This window comes from Mercenaria mercenaria, chromosome 11 (genome assembly GCF_021730395.1).
Source record: "Mercenaria mercenaria strain notata chromosome 11, MADL_Memer_1, whole genome shotgun sequence".
NCBI lineage: Eukaryota > Metazoa > Mollusca > Bivalvia > Venerida > Veneridae > Mercenaria > Mercenaria mercenaria.
In genome coordinates, this window is record NC_069371.1 from 27641561 (window position 1) to 27664753 (window position 23193).

The 23193-nt window shown below is 34.5% G+C and overlaps 1 protein-coding gene across 6 annotated transcripts in view; it reads left to right on the forward strand.

Annotated features, from left to right (window-relative positions):
• The window catches only part of LOC123530832 (tyrosine-protein phosphatase non-receptor type 4-like), a 149325-nt gene that overhangs the window by 82580 nt on the left and 43552 nt on the right, over window positions 1–23193 (forward strand). For all 6 annotated transcript variants that reach the window (XM_053518788.1, XM_053518785.1, XM_053518783.1 and 3 more), the window contains one exon: window positions 14501–14660. In XM_053518788.1, the coding sequence (XP_053374763.1) occupies window positions 14501–14660 (160 nt within the window). The remainder of the gene's footprint in view (window positions 1–14500; window positions 14661–23193) is intronic.

Consider the following 23193-nt stretch of genomic DNA (forward strand, 5'->3'; position numbering starts at 1 on the left):
CTCAGCAGTGAACAACATTTTGTTTCAATGAAATTTGATAGTAAAAATTGATCTTTCATGAGATGGCAAACTTGTGCTATTTGTTCAGGAGAGTTTCTATTGTTGTGTAATTTATAAGATGTGGGAGAGATGAGCAGATCGATGACTGGGTGCAGTACATTGAGCCAAGCCAGAACAATGCTAGCTGGAATAATACAGATATAGACATGCTTCCTTGCTGTTTAGAGAACGCTTGAGATGTGAACAAATGCTTGAGATGTGAACAAAACATAAGTGGTCGGCACATATTGACATTTTTGTATTAGGGACAAGGTTGTGTACTTAAATGTCTTTAAAAATGTTTGCATATTATTTTTAAGCATTGATATAATGTGTTTTTTATAACTGCACTTATGATAAGTTCTCTCAGGCTTTTCAGAAAGAAAATTTTAGGTCATTGAGGTTACAATTTTATATTATTAGTATATAAGGCTTTCAGTTGATTCAGTAAATAATTCTTAAAACTTCCAGCATTCAAAGTTCAATTGTCTTACAGTTTGCCTTAATCATCACTTGTTGCAGTCATAAAATGAAAAGAGAAATTTTAAGCAAAGTATATTGTTACAATGTGTTACCCACACCTCTGTATTGTAAAAGCTTGTGCCATTAAAGGTCATGAAAAGTCTATACATTGTCACTGTTACAATCCCTTTACATGTAACAGTTTGTAATTCCATTGTAATATCACATAGGTTATGTTGAAAGGAATTAAGGCCAAGACAACTTTTTTATGTCAAGTAAAAATCGTAAAGTATTGTTTCTAGTCAAGGAGTATTGTGGAAAAAAAAACTGAGAAATATTTTGGAATTAAGTTATATCTTAGATACAATAATGTCTGTACATGAAGTCTAGTAAAATATTGTGAATATCGTAGGCTTTGATAATGCAGTTATGTAATAGTTACTGTCCCTCAGATTTTAAATTCTTTTCATTCGAATCCAACAAGGGGTAATACGTTCATGGGAGGAAGCCAATCAGCTGGCCAAAATTTGTAATCAGCAACAGATAAGCCAAGCCAGTTAGCTATGTACAGATTACAATACTACCAGTGTACAGGTTACAAGTTCGGTCCCTGGGTGCAGCAAATACTGTCAGATGCTAATGACTGAAGGTTTTTACATAGTTCTAAAGTCAGTCTTCCTCTGTCTTTGATTTGTCTTGCAAAGAGTGGACAAGTTTAAGAATCCACTAAGAAGCACTGGTTAGTCTAAATCAGTACAGTTGTTGAAAAATGGCATTTTACCTATATCAGGTGACTTTCAAAAACTTTGAATCAGTCTATAATTTTATTTCAATTTACACACCCATGTTCATTAAAATTATGTTTGCACCTGAAACAAGTTTTAAGTCACAGGTCTACTGCCTTCTTGGCCTATACATAGTCTGCATTGTAAACTTTTGATTATAATTCTTAATTTTTAAGTCTGAAACATTATAATCTCCTAAATCTAATCATGTAATGAATTATTAAATACCAGCTAAGAGTATTTTTTAATTTGTCTGGTGAATATTGTTTTGGATAGAAAATGTTATAAATTATCATATTTACTGTGCTTTTAGCCTTAATAGATGGTTGAAAAAAGGTAAACTATCTTTTTAAATCTGTATGTTGTTTTTGTTAATTATATCTGGGTATTAAAGAAAGGTAACTCTGAAAGTCATAATTCAGTGTTGCTAGTTATTGTAAGAGTTTTCTCCCTTGTAATAATCCATTTTTCGTAAATCATATTTAGTCTGTTTGGCTGTACCTAAAATATTTTCTGGGGAACATAACAGTCTGATAAGACATTCTATTATTCCGATTTTGTCTAATGTTACGCCTACACTCTTCAATCTCCATTTGTTGCATGGCCACTCCTTATTCATGATAGGAAAAAATATCAGAGAGTTCCAAAACGGTCAAATTAAGGTAGTTCTGCACGTTTGATAAACCGGAAGTGATGGCGTAACGCCATTTTTCAGGAAAACGTAGAATAAAGACTGGATTCGGCGTACGGAACAGAAAATCATTTCATGAATTAATTGCAACATGTGAGTAAATTTATTACAATGGCACTGTTGCTATATTGTAAAGTCAAAATATGATATTAAAACATATCACCCGTTAAATAATTCAAAATAACGTCTTAAAATTAGCGTGAAATGTCCGGTTTACTTTAATCATGGTCAAATATCTCAAAAATTAGAACACGGACCTATATATTTTATTTCATCAAATTATAGGCCATGTCTTTATTTACAACTGTGAGAAGTTTCATCAAAATCTACATTGTAGAAAAATTTCTGTTCGCGAAAATGTTATGAAAGTTATGATTTTCCCATAGACTCCCATTATGAAATATTGCGTAAGGTCCCTATTTTTCAAATCAGTCTAGCAAAAAATCAAGCACACGACCCTATCTTTTTTATTTCCTTAATTTTCTAGGTATATTCTGAAGTTTTGAAAAATCAGTGTTTAATCAAATTCTACATTGTAGAAATAATTTCGATCCAAACGTGCAGAACTACCTTAACTCAGTTGTTTGTTTGTTTCCCATTTTATGTTTGCTGGATTTAAGTTTTAAAAAAAAGAAAGATTTTTAAGCTTTAAGGTTAAAATTTATAAGAAATTTAAGCATGTGGGTTGATATTTTCAGCTTGACTTACCTTTTATATGGTTAATTTCAGTGAACGTCATGGTTCAGAATACTTGTATTTAGAATTTGTTTTTGTGAGAAATAGAGAAAAAAAATTTAAGAGACGGATATTATATACTTCATAAGATATTTGATAAAACAGGACTTGAATAAGATATCTGTCTATTCTTGTGGATGAATTTATAGTGTTATTCACATTATTGTGAGGGAGTTCTTACAGTTCTCAAGTACATGGATATTTATAGATATAGAAAATTAAGTGTGTGACGTTTGCAAAATGTTAATTGCACTTTCTTTTCTGTACATTATTTTTAGCTCACTTGAGCACTAAGTGCTCGCGGTGAGCTTTTGTGATCACGTTGTGTCTGTCGTCAACAAATTCTTTAAATAACATCTCCTCCAAAACCAAGGAATGGATTTTGATGAAACTTCGCCTGGATGTTCCTTGGGTGGTCCTTTATCGAAGCCTTTCCAATAGTTCCGCTTGGTTGCACATGGGGGCTTCCATGGCTAAAAATATTCAACATTCTCCTCCTAGATCGCTGGTCCGATTTTGAAATAATTTCACATAAATGGTCCTTATGTCACCCTCAACCAAGAATGTTCAAATTATACTGATTTGTCAAAAAACATGGCCGCCAGGGGGCGTGGTCACTTTTCCCTATAATATTTTATAAACTTTAAAAATCTTCTTGTGTGAAACTGCAAGCCTGATTTTAAAATAATTTAACAAGAATGGTCCTTGTGTGACCTTCTACCAAGATTGTTCAATTTATTCAGATTCATTAAAAAAAAACATGGCTGCTAGGGTGTGATGTCACTTTTCCCTATATGTACTATATAGTTGGAACTGTGTGAAACTGCTGGGGGCCAAATTTTAAAATTATTTTACAATTAAAATTAATGGTCCTTGTGTGACCCTCTACCAAGATTGTTAAAATTATTCCAATTCATTCAAAGATATGGCCACCAGAGGGCATGGTCACCTGTATGTATATAGTTTAAATTTTTAAAATCTTCTTGTGTGAAACTGCTGGCCCTGTTTTAAAATAATTTCACACAGATTGTTCTTGTGTGAAGATTGTTCAAATTATTCTGATTTTTGTCAAAAAACATGGCTGGCAGAGAGCGTGGTCACTTTTCCCTATATGTTTGTAGTGGAAACTTGAAAAAAATTCTTGTATTAAACTGCTCAGTGCTGGCCTGATTTTAAAATGATTTCACACAAATTGTCCTTGAGTGACCTTCTACCAAAATTGTTCAAATTATTATGTCTCCCACCACACAGACATATTGATTTACTCCAGTCTGTGTGTGTGTCTGTCTGTCTGTGTGTCTGTCACAAAGCTTGTCCGCACTCTAAGTCGAACATTTCTCATCCGATTTTAACCAAACTTGAACAAAATGTGTTTGGCCATAAGACCTCAGCCAAGTTCGATAACTAGCCAAATCGGTCAAGGTATATTGGAGTTATGGCCCTTGAATTACCAAAAATCAGCCTTTTTACTCTTGTCCGCACTCTAAGTTGAACATTTCTCATCCGATCTTCACCAAACTTGAACAAAATGTGTTTGACCATGAGACCTCACCCAAGTTTGATAACTAGCCAAATCGGTGCAGGCATTTTGGAGTTACGGCCCTTGAATTACCAAAAATCGGCCTTTTTACTCTTGCCTGCACTCTTAGTCAAACATTTCTCATTCGATCTTCACCAAACTTGAACAAAATGTGTTTAACCATGATACCTTGGCCAAGTTCTATAACTAGCCAAATCAGTCCAGGCATTTTGGAGTTACGGCCCTTGAATTACCGAAAAATCAGCCTTTTTATTCTTGTCCGCACTCTAAGTCAAACATTTCTCATCCGATCTTCACCAAACTTGAACAAAATATGTTTGACCATGAGACCTCGGCCAAGTTCGATAACTAGCCAAATCGGTCCAGGCATTTTGAAGTTACGGCCCTTTAATTACCGAAAAATCTGCGTTTTTACTCTTGTCCGCTCTCTAAGTCGAATATTTCTCTTCCTATCTTCACCAAACTTGAACAAAATGTGTTTGACCATAGGACCTCAGCCAAGTTCGATAACTAGCCAAATCCGCCTAGGCACTTTTGAATTATGGCCCTTAAATTACTGATTGGATGCACTCGTCCAGACCATCTAATTGGATTCACTCGTCTAAACCATCTAGAGAAACTAGACATTTTTCATTGAGGCAGCTGTGGGAGACATGCGCTTTTCTCAAAAGCATCTCTAGTTTTGATTTGTCATAAAACATGGCCCCCATGCATTCACACCCTTATAATGTCCTGCATGTTTCCAGGATGCTATACTTGATCATATATCATTGCATATAAACCTAACTCTGTACTGTTACATTTTACAAACATACTTGAAGCCTTTTACACAGGTGAGCGCTTTAGGGTCAAATAAAAATGAATTCCTCAGTAATTGAAAAGATGTGGTCTTTGGATGATATGATTTATTTAAAAAAAAAAGTAAAATTTAAATCTATTTACTAAGTTTGTCACGGAATCAAAATGGTGTTCAGTAATCAGTTAAGAAGTTGTGGGTGTTGTTGGTATTGAATGTATACAGTACAAATAGAAGTAGTTTGCGGTTCCAGCAAGAATGAATATTGTAAATTTTATGACGTAAATGGTGTTCACTTCTCAGATATTGGATATAAAAGCCAGAATATCTTTACAGAGAATCATTCATGGAATAAAAATGATAAACTGAGGTTTGGATATTTCGTGCAAGCAGATGTATTGGCTCTGAATTATCTGATCTTTTTGTAATGTTTCATAGAAATATTTTCTCCCAAGACTCAAAATTATTGTCTATTACACAAAATTGTTCATACTATTAATGTAAAGTAATTTTCTCTAAGGGTAATTTTGAAGAGCAAGGATTGTTTCTGGAAAAATAGGCGGATACAGAAAAATGAGAATTAGGATATAGTATAAAGAGAATGTGTACTGATTTAGGAACAAGTACAAGTGTTTAGGGACACAGGATATGACTGTGTGTGATACATGTGGGAAATAAACAATTGAAATCCGTGCTTTAATTGGAGACAAAATCCGAAATCATAATCAGATACATTCGATAAGTTTTTCCTGCAAGATATTGCTCCCGATATATCTAATCATAATTTGATAGTTATCAAATATTGTTAAAGTCTCTTTGAATTGTAGTGAATTAGAAAGTTTTCTAGGTTTTCTGGTGAATCGTATAGTTTAAAAATGTTTACATCATTGCTGATACACCTAGAAAACTTCAGTTTTTCTAAATGTCTGGATTGTTTCAAATGGAGGAAAAGGAAATCAAACTATGAGGAACTGGAAGGGTGAGCTTATATAGTGATAATTATTTATTGATAAGGACTGAAGAATTAATGTTTGATGATTTCCCCATCTCACAGTTTTATGAAAGTTATGGTAATTTAACATGTGGACTAGAGAATCAATATATCTTTTATACCTTGTGAGAGCTTAAAGAAGTGTTGATAGATTAGCATAATATTGCACCATCTGGTACATAATTATGTTGAAACTTCATAGGATGATTGGTCATGCAGAGTAGATGACCCCTATAGATTTTGGGGTCACTCTATTAAAGGTCAAGGTCACATGGGCCTGAACATGGAAAACCATTTCCGGTCAGTAACTTGAGAACCACATGACCCAGAATGTTGAAACTTCATGGGATGATTGGACATGCAGAGTAGATGATCACTATTGATTTTGGGGTCACTCTATTAAAGGTCAAGGTTGCAGCGGACAGAACATGGAAATCCATTTCCAGTCCATAACTTGAGAACCATTTGACCTAGAACCTTAAAATTTCATAGGTTGATAGGACTTGCAGAGTAGATAACCCCTACTGATTTTGGGGTCACTCCATCAAAGGTCAAGGTCACAGGATGCTGAACATAGAAAACTCTTTCCAGTCAATAACTTGAGAACCACTTGACCCAGAATGTTGAAACTAATGGGATGACATGCCAAGTAGATGATCCCTATGTAGGCAGCCATATGTGTCTCTTTTGACTTTTGCTCCTGTCCCCTATTGACTTCTTGCCTATACGACTATGAATTGGGGTAGACATGCGCTTTTCTACAAAAGCATCTTCTAGTTATGAATCTTTTCTTAATTTTTATTCTTTGTTTATTAATTTATGCAAATATTACATGATTTCCATTTCAATCGTTTTAGAGTTTCCTTCAATGGAAGTCCACTTCGTGTTTATTTTTGGAGATCATATTCAGATTTATATCTAAAAGCTACTTGATGTTCCATAATCAGTACATTCTTGAATTTATTTTACATGCATTTTTATACGCCCAAAGGGACCTATTATGCTTTGACACTGGTTTCTGTCTGTCCGTTAGCAATTTTGTGTCTGCTCTGTAACTCTTGAACCGGCCCTTGAAGGATTTCGAAGAAACTTGACACAAATGTTCACCACATTGAGACAAACCATATGTGTCTCTTTTGACTTTTGCTCCTGTCCCCTATTGACTTATTGACTTATTGACACATTGTGCAGAGCGCATGTTTTGGATGGCTTGCTTCAAGGTCAAGGTCGCACTTAGTGGTCAAAAGTCATATGACTTTGTTTCGTGTCTGCCCTGTAACTCTTTAACTGCTTGAAGGATTTTAAAGAAACATGGCACAAATGTTTACCACATGGAGACAACGTGCAGAGCGAATGTTATGAATGGTTCTCTTCAAGGTCAAGGTGACACTGAGGGGTCAATAATTGTCATACCTTTTGGGTTTATATTGCTCCGCATTGCAGACTGCTCTTGTTTTGAGTTGTGTGCATTATGTTCAGTATGGAGATTTTTGAGGTTTTAGTATGTGCCTCTTTTGGAGTTTTGTTCCAGTGTTTCATATAGATATGCATCTTTTGAAGTTTCATTTAGATGTTGAATAATTGTGGAAATGTATGTATGTGCCCCTTTTGGAGTTATCGGTGGTATTCAGGTATGTGTTTCATGGCCGTAGGAAAGTTAGTATCTGTATTTCCCACCTTTGCACATATGAAAACTTTTTTTTTAAACAAATGCTGAAACACAGTTAACTGACTGGTTCATACTGTTGAAACACTGTGATGTAAAGACAAGCAAAACAGTAGTGTGATATATTAATCACTTAGCAGCTGAGACTTTTAGTCCCCAAATGAATGTGTCTGAATCATTTCTACTCTGCTTGATTGGGGAGAAAATTATAAGAGACAGTTTCTGAATCTCTTTGGGAATATTTTCTTTAAGTGTTTTGTATTTAAGTGCCAAGTGATGTTGAACTGCTGAATGGGAGGATTTTCTCTGTATTTTGTATCATTACACAATTACTTTACTCTCTGCTTGATGGGGAAGAGGCTTTTTTAGCACTTCCAAAAAACTGAACATGCAAATAGATTTATCGTTGTTTGTCCATTCATGTTATTCGTACAGGGGTCTGAAAATCACATATGCCAATCAAGGAGTCCTCTTTCATGACTGAGTAGAATTAGGTTATAATAACTGAATTTTTGCTTGATTGTATTTAAGCTTTTGTGGTATTTGAATCGCTGATTGTAATGAAGGCTTTCGGGTAATTTCATTTACTGATTGTAATGTAAGCTATTAATGGTAATTTGAATCGCTGATTGTAATGAAGGCATTCGGGTAATTTCAATTGCTAATTGTAATGTTAGCTCTTGTGGTTATTTGAATTGCTGATTGTAATGTAAGCTTTGAGGTAATTTCATTTGCTGATTGTAATGTAAGCTTTCATGGTATTTGAATTGCAGATTGTAATGAAGGCTTTCGGGTAATTTCAATTGCTAATTGTAATGTTAGCTCTTGTGGTTATTTGAATTGCTGATTGTAATGTAAGCTTTGAGGTAATTTCATTTGCTGATTGTAATGTAAGCTTTCATGGTATTTGAATTGCAGATTGTAATGTAAGCTGTCATGGTATTTGAATTGCTGATTGTCATGCAAGCTGCCCCTGTGAAAAAGGTTTATGAATTTATTCATGAAATAGTTCATGAATAAATATTCATGAGAGGCAAAATTTATGTTTCATGAATTTCGATATTCATGAATTTGTTCATGAATTTAAAATAATACATGAACAAGTTCATTAATATTGAAATTCATGAAACATAGATTTTGATTCTCATGAATATTGAAATTCTTGAAACATAAATTTTGATTCTCATGAATATTTATTCATGAATATTGAAATTCATGAAACATAAATTTTGATTTTCATGAATTTTTATTCATGAACTCGATATTCATGAATTTGTTCATGAATTAAAAATCATACATGAATTTTAATTCATGAACTAGTTCATAAATATTGAAATTCATGAAACAGATTTTGTTTTTGTAAAAAAAGAAAAGTTCTTGAACTTATATATTCATGAACAAATTCATGAACTAGTCAAGGAAACCTGGTAGGAGTGTAACACTATGAAACCTGAGAGATCTGCATGTAATGGAATTCTTTTAACAATTTCGGTAGAGCTTGATACAAGGAAAAATCCTGTAGGTCAAAGTGTTGTTCAGTTAGCCTGGCCAGAGACTGTTTTTTTAGTCTCTGCTGAGTCACTGTGACAATGACATTTTCCACCCTCGACAAATGACATGTTGAGTAAAACAGTAAACTAGAGTGGGATTGGGAGCATAATAAGAAGTAAACAATTGCTGTATAAAATACAAAACATTAAGTTAAACAATGTATAATTTACTTTAATCTCAAGATTGAAATTCAGATACATGTACTAGCTTTGCTTCAGGGTCGTGAAAACTTGTGACATTTTAAAAGGATTTTATTTTTTTAAAAAGAATGATTTATGAAAACACCATAATTACTTATTTGATTTTCAGCATACTCATGTTCCTTTTAAACCATTCCTTACTGTATTATGATAATTATTTCTTTCTTATTTGCTGCACAAACTTCGCAAAAATTGCTGAATCACATGTGCAAAAAATTTCCCAGCATGCAACAAAATAACGGAAACTGATCATGTGACATTATGAATTTAATGTTCATGAACATTCATGAAAAGTTCATGAACTTATTCATTTATTGTAAAAGGTAATAAACCTAAGTTTTATGTTTAATGAATGAACAGTTCAGAAACCCACAATTGGGTTCAAGAACTGGTAACACTGAACTAGAAAAAGGTTTTGAATTTTAGTACTTTTAATGAACCTGTGTTCATGAACAATTTTGGTTCTTAGTCTTAGTCTAGACCAATAGTAACTGTTCAGGAACTGGTAAAGTTCGATAAGTTCTTGAAATTTTGCAGTTTTTGAACCAATGTTCAAGAACTATCATTGTTCTAGAATCACAGTCTAAGAACTGTTATGTTGGTTCAAGAACTTAATACTAGTTCTAGAACATTTTTTACAGGGTCATAACCCTGTAGTTCCTGAATCACAATTTTAATCATTATCTGAATTTCATTTTCAAGTTCATGAATTTCTTAAATCATTTAATGGATTTTCTGAAATGTTCATGAACTACATTTACAAGTTCATGAAATGAAAGTAATATTCTTGAACTTGAGACTTCATTAATTTAAGTTTGTGAACTTTTCCTGGTAGTTCATGCACTTTTTGATAATTCATGAAATAATTCATGAATTCTTACAAATTCTTACAATGCCACAAAGGACACATATCCCGCGCCAATCCCGACAAAGAAGGTCAACTTCACCGGGAAATGCGCAACAATTACTGACGCCAATCACAATACTGGCAACAACATCTGTGATCTTCCAGCATATAATGACTGTATCGTAAGTCTTTTTTTTCATACTGTAGTAGTCATGGTTCTGTCTGAAATTTTGATTTAAATCTGGTAAATGTTCTACTAAATTTGAGAAAATTTCATAACGACTATATTTGATGAAATTTTGTCTAAGAATAATATAATGGCGTTTAAATAGGGAATGAATAAATTCATGAAGTTCTTGAACCTTTTTCACAGGGGCGTCGTGGTATTTGAATGGCTGATTGTAATGTAAGCTTTGAGGTAATTTATCTCTGATTGTAATTTAGGTTTTTGGGTAATTTCAGTTGCTGATTGTAATGTAGGCTTGTGGGTAATTTCAGTTGCTGATTGTAATGTAGGCTTGCGGGTAATTTCAATTTGCTGATTGTAATGTAAGATTTCATGGTATTTGAATTGCTGATTGTCATGTAAGCTGTCAAGGTATTTGAATGGCTGATTGTAATGTAGGCTTTTATAGTATTTGAATTGCTGACTTACAGTCAGCTTTTAAGGTAATTTGAATCACTGAATGTAATGTAAGCATTCATGGTATTTCAGTTGCTGATAGTAATGTAAGCTTTGAAGTTATTTGAATTGCTGATTGTAATGTGAACTTTAAGGTAATTTGAACCACTGATTGTAATTTAAGGTTTTATGTAATTTCAATTGCCCATTATAATGTAAGCTTTTAATTAAGTTTAATTATTTGAATGGCTGATTGTAATGCAAGCTTTTAAATCATTTTAATTGCTGATTGTAATGTAAGCTTTTATTTTATTCTAATGGCAGTGCTTTCCTGGAAAAAGGAGTTTCCAGGTATAAAACAGCAGAATCAGAATATAACTCTTCTAAATTCTGTGCTGAAATAGCTATGCAGTCAGATGCTGGGTTTGAGACTGCCCTCCATACACCCAGGTTAATTGTTTGAGGACCTGGTGTCTTACAAGATGCAATTATGACCACAGTAGGGCTCAAACTCACAGCATCTGGGTCGAGCTGCTATCACATTTTAAGTTAAAGTAAACATTAAAATCAGAGTATGATCAAGTTGAAACATGTGAAAAACTTGTAAAACAATAACAACAATTTAAGTTGTTCTTTTATTTTTTCATATATTCATGGGCTATTATGGACTTCTATGATATCTTGAGTAAGCATAATCAGGTTGAACAAATTTTACTTCATGATACAGAGTAATTTATTGGAGCTATTTTGGAGTGATATTGTGTTAGTTGGTCTGTCATTTATTTTTGAGGTAATTATCTCTGAAAGTTTTTAATGGACTGAATAACTATAGCATAAATGTTTGCCATCATACTAAAACACCACGATACAGGTCCAACTCAGATCCCTTTAGTCAAGCAAGGTCACTCTCAGAGGTCAAAGGTCAAATAGTTTTAGTACATGTCTTCTCCATAATCTTCTAAATCCGTTAAAAGATTTATGTTCAGAGTCTACCTTACCTGTATCAGAGTGATGTCTGTTGGTATTAATCAGTATCGGTGATAGCTCAAGTTTTCTAAGGTAAATCAGGTCTTAATTATTTACAAAAAGCTGATATACATGAAATCATAATTCCAGCTGATGTAACGTCATACCAAAACTTTTTTTTGTAATTATATGAAGTTTTTACATAGATTTGTTTTTTTGATTTTATGAAGATAAGAGAGAAAATTTAAAGAGATTCCCCAGTCTCATTTTCTGTACAACCTGTTAATTATGTAATTATTTCTGCAAATGGTCATAAATTTAGGAAAGAACATGGCTTTGAATCCTGCTAAATAACCTAAATACTGCAGAAGAATCATTAAACATTGCATGATGTAATCAGAATTTTCTAAAAGAAGACTGGAATTTTATTGATCTTGTGTAGGCTACATCTTAAAAAATTCACAGGAAGTTTTAGATAAAATGACAGGACAGAATGCTTCATGAACAGGCTGATTTTCTTGCAGATAATTGCTTAAAACTGATTAACACTTGAGGCTTCGGCAGTCCTTGCATGGGCGGGAATTATTTACCTAACCAACTAGAAATTTACAGTTAAATCTGTATACGGTATATTCTTGTAATGATAAGACCAATTTGTTTGGGAGAACCAAATAGTGGATATTGTTTGCAGTTGGTCTTTATTTGGGGGTTAAAACATTGTAAGTCCCTTGCTTAGCTCAGTAGAGAGCGCAGATCTACGGATCACCGGGTCATGAGATAAATCCCCTGGCGAGTCATATATTCTCCCTGACAACTGATAAAAGACATTGTGTCTAAAAATAATTTGTCCTCCACCTCTTATTAATGTGGAGAAGTTGGCAGTAACTTGCAGAGAACAGGTTAGTACTGGGTCAGAATCCAGGAACTCTGCTTTAACTTTAACTGCTTGCTGTTATGCCATTGGAAACAGCAGCACTAAATCCACAGCAAACAAACAAAATGAAATGTTTCCATAATGTTTAAAACTGATGGTTGTTACAATCTGATGGTCTTTATTCATGGATGCTGTGTTATATAGGATTGACTGTACCTGAATTGAGGTCAGAAGGTTTCACAGCATCCCAGTGTAATTCTTTTGCTGAGGATGTTATCAACTGTCTTGTCTGGTAATGTCCAGTTCAGACAGTGTGAAGTATAGCCGCTTTAAATTAAAATGACCTCTTTTATTTCGCTTTACAGTTGAAACTGCCCTAGTAGTCACCTGTATTAAACAGACACCTGCCCTAAGCTGCCAATCATCTAACTTCCCAAATAGACTTTTTCTTTTTATGCCCCCGAAGGGAGGCATATTAGTTTTCAACTGTCCGTCTGTTCGTTAGTTCGAGCTCACATTTGCATACTTAGGTGGCTATAGGAACAATAGGTAACTGTACTTTTTCTTTGATGTCATTCATTCCATAAGGCTTTTATGTGGCTATTTTTCTCTTACGTGGCTAAAAGAACAACAGAGAGAACAAAAGAGTAGCCACATAAGTATCCATATGTAGGAATGTCCATTTGTCAGAACGTTAACTTTTTACACGAAGGCACTTTACTCGCGAACCACTGCACCCAGGACCTTCAAACTTCACATGCTGATAGTACTTATTGAGTACACGACCCCTACTGACTTTGGGGTCACCAGGTCAAGGTCACCAGGTCAAAAGTCAAGGCGCTGCGGGGGCATTTGTCACTATTTGTGACAGCTCTTGTTATTTCAGCTTGTCTTAAGAAACCACCTGTCTTAGTCAGATTGTGACGCTTCCTTAGTCGGCTGCTTAATACAAGTTTGACTGTATGTAACATTTACGTAAGAACAAGAAAGATATGAAATTAAGATCTGCTGTCATAAAGGGTTCCTGAATATATTCCTTGAAAGGGTATGAATTTCTGATTGTGAAGCATTCCTACAGAGTAATGAAGTTTCTGCCAGTCTGTACAGATATGATTCCCTAGTGTATGAAAGTCTTAATGTCTGATGGAATAACTCTGAAACTGTTGATATACACCAGTGTAATGGTGCTGTTGTTGTATTTAATATTATATTGCTGCAGATCAGTGTCACTTTGCCTCTGATCAACATTACCTTCATTGCAAAGCATTGCCACATTGCTGCAAATTGGTGGTATATGCTGCATATCACAGTAAAGCTAAACAGCAATACTTTGCTGTTAACCCTTAGCCTGCTGCAGGCGAATTTAACAGCCTTTGCAAACAGCTTGGAACCAGATCAGATGCCGATTAAATCGGCGTCTGATCAGGTTCCAAGCTGTTTGCTACTCTGACAATATTTCTTCCAATTTTTGGAGCAAATTGAATGAACTTTACAGTTTTAGCAGACGACATTTCCAACAGACGACAATTTATCTAGCATGCTAAAGGTTAATCAGGTTTGTCCTATTGGTTGTACATATTGTTATCTTATGGTTGTGAAGGGTATAATGTCCACCTTCCTTACTAGGTACCAGCAGAAATGGACATCAGAGCAGTTTTGTTAAAGCTTCATGCTATTCACAGTCTTGCACAAATGAATCGACATGAACTTATTATAAGAATTGATATACTTTCAGTGATGGTGGATTCCTTGCGCACAATGCCACAAAGGACACATATCCCGCGCCAATCCCGACAAAGAAGGTCAACTTCACCGGGAACGGTGCAGCAATTACTGACGCCAATCACAATACTGGCAACAACATCTGTGATCTTCCAGCATATAATGACTGTATCGTAAGTCTCTTTTTCATACTGTAGTCATCAGGGTTCAGACTGAAATTTGGATTTAAATCTGGTAAATGTTCTACTAAATTTAACAAAATTTCATAACAACGACTATATTTTGATGAAATTTTGTCTAAGAATAATGTAGAAGTTTATTTAGTAGTGTAAAATTTCATTGAAATATAATGGCATTTAAAAAGGGAATGTGTATGTGTTAAGTAGATAAGGTATTGATATCATGTAGTAAGTCATCCTTGGATAACTCTCTGCACTGCAAGTTCTAATTTGTGTCAAGGGAGACAAATATGTATTATTTGTAGCTTAAAGAGAAAGAGAGTGGTGTGGTATGGAACAGTAAGTTGTCCAATAATTGCCAGATGTATCTCTTTGGAGTATGAACAGAAATACTTCCAGTTGTGTTGTGAATTAGAGTATGATTGGTGGGATGTCCAGGCAGTTTGAACATTGCAAACTTTCTATAACATTAAAACCATTGAAACCTGATAGGAGTTTCAAGTATGAAAATGTCAAGCTTTAAAATACATGGCAGTAAAATTTGAAACAGTTTAACAGAAACAATGTAATGGCTTCCATGTAACAAAACAGTGTTTTTATCAGCTGATTTTATACTCAAGAACAGGTTTGAAAATATCATTTCCCAATGATTCCCATTTGAGAACTCTGCAATATTACAGTGTTCTGTAATCATATTTACGGCCAATTTTACTGTATTTCTTCTGTTATTTATCCACCTTTTCTTGTAAAATGCTACTTTTACTTTAAGTAAGGAAAATTTGAAGAAGAAAAAAGCCCAAGTGGGTATAGGCCATGTGAAAAAAAAAAAACACTTAAAGAAATATTGAAGTAACATAGGAATTTTGATCAGTGGGACACTGTGAGAAATGTTTTTCATTGTAATGGTGAATATCTCTCTTGGTGAATATTCTATGATGATATTCTCTTGTGGTGAAAAATGCCTAGGAATATCTTATGGTGAATATCTCTTATGTGAATATCTCCTTAGGGATGTCCTCTTATGGTGAATAACTCTTATGGTGATATCTCTATGGAATTCTCATGGGATACTCCTATGGAATACCTCCTTTATGTGAATATCTCTCAGGGTGATTCTCTCAGGTGATGCTCCTATGTGATATCCGTAAACCTAGTGATTACTTTAATCTCCTGTGGTGAATTCTCTCTATGGTGATATCTTTAGAATACCTTTAGTGAATATCTCTCTATGGTGAATATCTCTTGGTGAATATCCTCTTGGGTGATATCTTCTATGATATCTCTAGGTGAATATCTTTATGGATATCTCCATTATGGTAATATCTCTATGTAATACCTTTGCAGATGAATTGATTTTTGTCAAGAAATGCAGGTGTCTGACAAAATTTGAATAATTTCTATTGATTTTGATTCTTAAATTTTTTATTAATTGAGCTTTGAATTTTGAAACGTTTTTCACATGACTATGAAAAGCTTTTTTGTTTGTTTAAGGTATTGATAAATATTCTACAACCCATATTATGCTGTAAAGTTATATTCTGAAAGCTGATATTGCTCAATGGCATCACTTATAATGATTGATACAAAATTATTTTCTTTTATGAAAAACATTTTAACTTTTGTGACATAAATCTTTCAAAATATAAAAGAAAAGTTCCGACGCCTTTCTTTATCCAACGATTTAAATTCGGATATATAATGAGAGACATTAAAATCGGTTTTTGTATATTTTCAATAAACCTAATGTCATACATTAATAATGTAGAATAGAAGTGTTTAATGTTTGTTTTATGATGTTATTACAATGATATTCGCGTATGTATGAAAAAATGACCGAAAATATGAGGTCAGAGATTTATAGAGATCATTGTATATCGGAAAAGGTTTTGAGATATGATATGAAGTTAGAAAATGATCTTGTACATGTGACTTAATTGTTCAAGGAGGAGGATTTTGTAGAAGATTGGATTTGAAACTGTGTAAAATCTAATCAGCTTCATTTTGTGATTTTATAGGAATTTTTTCATACAAAAACCTTTATCATTGGATTTAGAACTCTTTACACTTGTTTGGAAATGATTGTGATATCAACTAATGCAGTGAACTTGGTGCAGAAAAATGATAAATGAAAATATTTTGATTATTAACGTGCATGTGGGAGTACTCGGAACTATAGTTTACTGTGAAGCAGGAACAATTTCGCTGTTAAGCAATGTTGGAGAAACCTGGTAATAAGCAGGAGTTCATCAAAGTTATAAATAGTACAGGTAGACAAATGTAAGCTCAGAATGTAGAACAGCAGAGTTTGACAGTGCAGGTTGACAAATGGGAACTCCTATATAGTATAGAACATTACTAGTTGACAAGCGTGAGCTAGGAATACAGAACCAGCTCACAATAGAACAGTACAGGTTGTCAAATGTAAGCTCAGAATATAGAACAGTACAGGTTGACAAATGTAAGCTCAGAATATAGAACAGTACAGGTTGACAAATGTAAGCTCAGAATACAAAACAATACAGGTTGACAAATGTAAGCTCAGAATATAGAACAGTACAGGTTGACAAATGAAAGCTCAGCATATAGAACAGTACAGGTTGACAAATGTAAGCTCAGAATATAAAACAGTACAGGTTGACAAATGTAAGCTCAAAATATAGAACAGTACAGGTTGACAAAATTAATGTAAGCTCAAAATATAGAACAGTACAGGTGGACAAATATAAGCTCAGAATATAGAACAGTACAGGTTGACAAATTTAATGTAAGCTCAAAATATAGAACAGTACAGGTGGACAAATATAAGCTCAGAATATAGAACAGTACAGGTTGACAAATGTAAGCTCAGAATATAGAACAGTACAGGTTGACAAATGTAAGCTCAAAATATAGAACAGTACAGGTTGACAAATGTAAGCTCAAAATATAGAACAGTACAGGTTGACAAATTTAACCTCAGAATATAGAACAGTACAGGTTGTCAAATTTAACCTCGGAATATAGAACAGTACAGGTTGACAAATGTAAGCTCAAAATATAGAACAGTACAGGTTGACAAATGTGAGCTCAGAATATAAAACAGTACCGGTTGACAAATGTAAGCGCCTATAAATATAGAACATAAGTTACAAGCAAGTTTAGAATAAAGAGAAGTGTGCAGTTGTAAGCTCAGAATAATTGAATGTTTAGAGGTCAAAATAGTTTTGGAGCAATTTTTATATGCCCATGAAATAGGACAAATTATTGGAACATATGCCACAGATGGGCAGCAGCCACAGACGGGCAGCGTCCACAAAAGTTGGCCACTCTCTACCGTAGGAGTTTTTATCCAGTTTTTACCAAACTTGATCACAGTGTTTATGGACATAAAAGCTTGACCAAGTTCTGTAACCAACTTGGTCCTCGATAACTCCCTGGAGTTATGGCCCTTGAATTACTGAAAATTGCAAAAAATGAGTGTCAGCTCTCTAACTTGTGCAGTTGTTTTGTTCAGCAAATTGTTCACATTGTGTATGTGCATAATATGTAGGTCAGGTTTGGTAACAATTCAGATTACCCCAGTGGCTCTAGAGTTATGGCCAATGAGTTACAAAAATTGCAAAAATTGACAGTGTCTGCTGTCTAACTTGAGTAGCTCTTATGCAGTGTTTTCCAAACTTGGACACAGTGTTTGCTGGCATAATATCTCAATATCTTGGACAAGTTTGATAACTGGCTGAAATGTTCCAGCTACTCCTGAGTTATGGTCCCTGCTTAAAATTGCAAAAATTGACAATGTGAATATAGTAAGAAGAAATGTATGTCCGACCTGGTCCTTCCCACTAATGCTGATGTTTCAGTGTCATTAATTAACAAGCACTCCTGTTTGGGAATGTGTATTTACTCAAAGAAAATGACTATTGATTACTTGACAGTTAGTGGACTGTCCCAGGGTTATTTGATGATTTCTAGCATTTTAATTATATGGAAGGCTTTGTCTTTTTATCTCTCAGTTTTCAACAGAGGTAAGAGAATGTTGCAGTTCATAACTGTATGGTACTGGTCTTTATTGAATAAAAAATGACTTAGTTTTCTGTGATATCCCCTATGGTGTAATAACAATAAATGAAAACCAGTATTAATGCATTAATTTTGAAAAAACACATGTAGAATATTCATTTTGTATATCATCTCAAAATTCTATACAGGGCTAACTCTGTACAGGGACAGTTCTATAAAGGGATACCTATGACACTTTTTTCAAAGTACAATTTGGAGACTATCTCCTGTGTACTTTGTAAAATGTTGCTTTAAGTTATATTCTAAAACCAAAATGTTTGATGATGTACCTTGCCAGCTAAAAAATGACCTGACCCTCCCCAGCCCGGTAATGGAGTAGATCCTAGTAATGTACAGTGCAACCTCTGTAGAGCAACACCCTTTGGGAGATACAAATATTTACTGTTATGTAGAGGTTGTTGTTCTGGAGAGGTCAATTTGATAGTACATTTCAGCTTAAGGAAATACTGATGATGTTGTTATAGAGAGGTTTTTGCTTAAGAGAGGGCCGCTCTTGAGAGGTTGTACTGTAGTAGATTTGTTTCTTTCCATTGTGCAGTGGGAGAAAGCCAGATGTAAACGTTTTTGCATGGCATAGCCACAAGTGAATGACTCAACAGACTAATGACAATTTAATGTCTTCAATTGATTTGAACCTGCCCTTATACCATTCTGCAGCAACATATCTGTTACATAATTGACTTCTTTTCCACTCTTTAAATAAGAAAACATGCATTGATTTTTGTTGATAGACAGAAGATGTGATGACATGATACAGAAATCTATCTATTGAAAGAAAAAGCTGCATTGTGGATACATATATAGATACATTCATAGATAATTTTCTCTCACCTGTACTAATATACTGTGTAGGAGTGCCAATTAACAGCATTGCCAAACTGCAGGCTTCCTACTGTCTTAGAGAATTGATCAGGTAAATACTGACTTGCTGACTGTATAATTCTCTCTATATGATCGGGAAATTCCTAGCTTATGGAAACAGTAAAACAATGGTCAGTCAAACTTGCACGGTGATGTGGAAAATGTTCAAGTTTTCTTTGGTTCTGAGCAGTCCAAACATAAATAAATATATAGAACTGTCAGGGACCACATGCATTATTCAAATAAGCCTGGTATCATATGGGGGCTTCCGTGGCAGTTATGTGAACCCACATTTGTAAGGGGCAAGTGATTTGAAGTCAGTGACCTTAGCCACTCAGCCACGGAGCCCCCAACACTCCAGTGTCATTATAATGACCGGTTTGGTTATCATGTCACTTGCCTTTGGCATGATACTCAAGTATTGTGCTCACAGCCACAGACAGACATTGAAATTTATGAATTAAGACTGATTAATTGTAGAAAAAAGCACTAAACTCTTAACAGACAAGTTGTCCATATTTTCATACAAAAAGGACAGATTTACAGTTTTGCATTTTTTCTCATCTGGTTTTAAAATGTTCTTGCAGAGTATTTGTCTTGAGTAGTCAGGTTTTGCCTTTATTCTTATATTTTACTCCCCTTTTGAACAACACATTCTGAGCTTACATCTGTTGCTTCCTTTGTATTTGTTTTTCACTCTACATGAAATCCTATAGAAACAAAAGAACCAGTAGCAGGTCAATAGCATACAATTGGGAACCAGCTTTGAAGTAAAAGCAAGATGTCAAATGCAATTGCTACCATTCCCAATTATTGTAGCTATGAAACATTCAAGACTGGCTTTGCTGAAGGTATAGGAGTTTATAGTGAACCTACTCCAGCATGTGAAAATGCCAAGTATCCGAAAAACATCCGAGTTTACTACTGGGGAAAAGAGTATAAAGTGGATGCTACCTTTCTAGTAGATGCAAACAATAACACAAAATGCATGCCAAGAAATTTGAAATTTTCAAACATTTGTGACTGGTTTGATGCATATAGTGTGCAATTTGATGACAGGTTGAAATATCAGAAGACTTCGGAGGAATACGGAATTGATGATCACTGTCAGGATATAGAAGATGAATTAAATGAAAGAATAATATATGCGTCACATTCAGATGATTCCGGATTATCTAGTAGTAGAAATAGTACAGCAAAGTCTTGGAGACGTAGAATTGAAAGGGAGACTGAGAGCTTCCGATACTCAGCAGAAAAAGGCTGCATTGACTGGCTAGAGACAGGTAGTATAGGACTGAAGAAGACAAATTCTGACCAGGACTTAATCAAATCTTTTGAAGAACAGTTTAAGCCAAAGAGGTTTGGATTTAGGCAGCTTCAAAAAACAAACAAGGAAAGTTTAACTGTGTATGAATCTGGAATGTTTCCGGTTTGCCAAACTCATTTGCATAGAAAGTTTGGCACAGATAATAGCTCTAGCGAAGATGTTCAAACCTTAAATACAGGGGAGACCACTCTTGAAGAGGAAGTGTTTGAAGAGGATTTGTACTACCTCGGACCTCCAAAGGTTTGTAATTCATATCTTTGTTGTTTGACAGGAGCATTACAGCAGATTTTCTATGAACTGTTGGTGTTCTAAAATTGTTTACCGGAAATGTTTTCACTCCTGAGTATAGATAACACTTGATCAGAATCTTTCCAAATGGCTGCTATCCTGATTTTGATTTCTGTGAGAACAAGCTTGTACTGTCTAGAAACATCCGATTTTATTATCCGAGACAAAAAGGTGAATTTTCTCAGGTATTTGGCTTAGGTATTTTTGTTATCGATAGTAGCAATCTTTTTAAAATGGATAAATTTCTTAATCTAACTTTACAGATTACTTGACCCAAATATCTTGTATGTAACCTAGTTACCTTAATTACATGTAACATTATCTTAAGACCATTGAAAACAGCAGATCTAGAGTTTGGGTACACTGTTATACTAGCACATCATAATTTGGGTATGGGGTAGGTGATAAAGGTAGCAATTTCATATAACATGTGACAATTTTCCCAGACAATCAAACTAAGTTTAAGAATGTTATAAAAGATCGATTGCTTACTGCACAGGTATTGGATTTGAACAAAAAATATTTTCAGAGATAAAGTTTGCACTCAAAATGTATGTTGTAAATGGGGAAAAAAGTTGTGCACTATCTGTGGAATTAGCTTTATATCAGGTTGACTATAAAGCTCTAGTATATGTGGAAACAATGTCACTTAGCATGCAGGTAGTTTGGGTTCTAGTTACCTAAAGCAACCCTATGTATGATATTTTGATGATACAAATGTATATACATTGTTAAAACCTAACTAAAGATTCTTCAAGTCTTTTCAAGTCTGGTTACTCTATACCAGGAGATACACATATCTGGAATATTTTGGCACTGTAGAAGTTGCTTTCACTTTGCTTAATTAATAGCAGTGCAATGGCTTAGAAAATAGTTGAGCCGTGCCATGGGAAAACCAACATAGTGGCTTTGCGACCAGCATGGATCCAGACCAGCCTGCGCATCCGCGCAGTCTGGTCAGGATCCATGCTGTTCGCTAACAGTTTCTCTAATTGCAATAGGCTTTGAAAGCGAACAGCATGGATCCTGACCAGACTGCGCGGATGCGCAGGCTGGTCTGGATCCATGCTGGTCGCAAAGCCACTATGTTGGTTTTCTCATGGCGCGGCTCAGTTGATGGTGTATACAATAAAGTATTGGCTGTTTCCCAAGGACAACAGATTTCAATCTAGAGTTTGATTACCAGATCTACAGCTTCGATTTTCTGTTTAGAAACTGGTAGTTAAAATGTAATTAGAGTACAAGTAACAATATCCAGACACTCAGGTTTAAGACTAAGTCTCAGAATACAAGGCTGCCATTGGTCAGGCTTTGGATTTGAGGCAAGAGTCAGCCAATCAGATGTAAGAGTAACATGGCATTTAAACCTAGGACTGATTAAGTATTTCTGAAAAAATTGTTAGATTATAACAGTTTAGTCTCTAGAGTTCTTGCCCATGCTTCTTCAACTAGAATAACAGTGACAGTCATCATTAATTGAAATACTCTATAAGATTGTGTCTCTAATATGTCTACTGTGAAATCATTGATATTAAAGCGGAACTAATTTTCAGGCTCATTATGGTTGTATCAGTCCATGAAGTAAATTCTCAACAAGCAAAGAAAGTTCCCATTTATTTTATCTTCTAAAGTTGAAATCCGCAAATTCATATCCTCGTGAAAAGGCCGCTTTGACCAAAACTGCAAAATGTCATGCCTACAATTACAGTTTGCAAAAAAGTTATTGTTTTAGCTCTGTCCATCCGATCAATAACTAGAGAACAATTTAACCTAGAACCTACAAACTTAATAGGGATTAAGGAGTAGATGACCCTTTTTAGCTCATCTGATTTTTTGAAAAAAAATGATGAGTTATTGTCATCACTTGAGCGGTTGTCGGCGTCGGCGTCGGCGTCGGCGTCAGCGTTGCCTGGTTAAGTTTTATGTTTAGGTCAGCTTTTCTCCTAAACTATCAAAGCTATTGCTTTGAAACTTGGAATACTTGTTCACCAT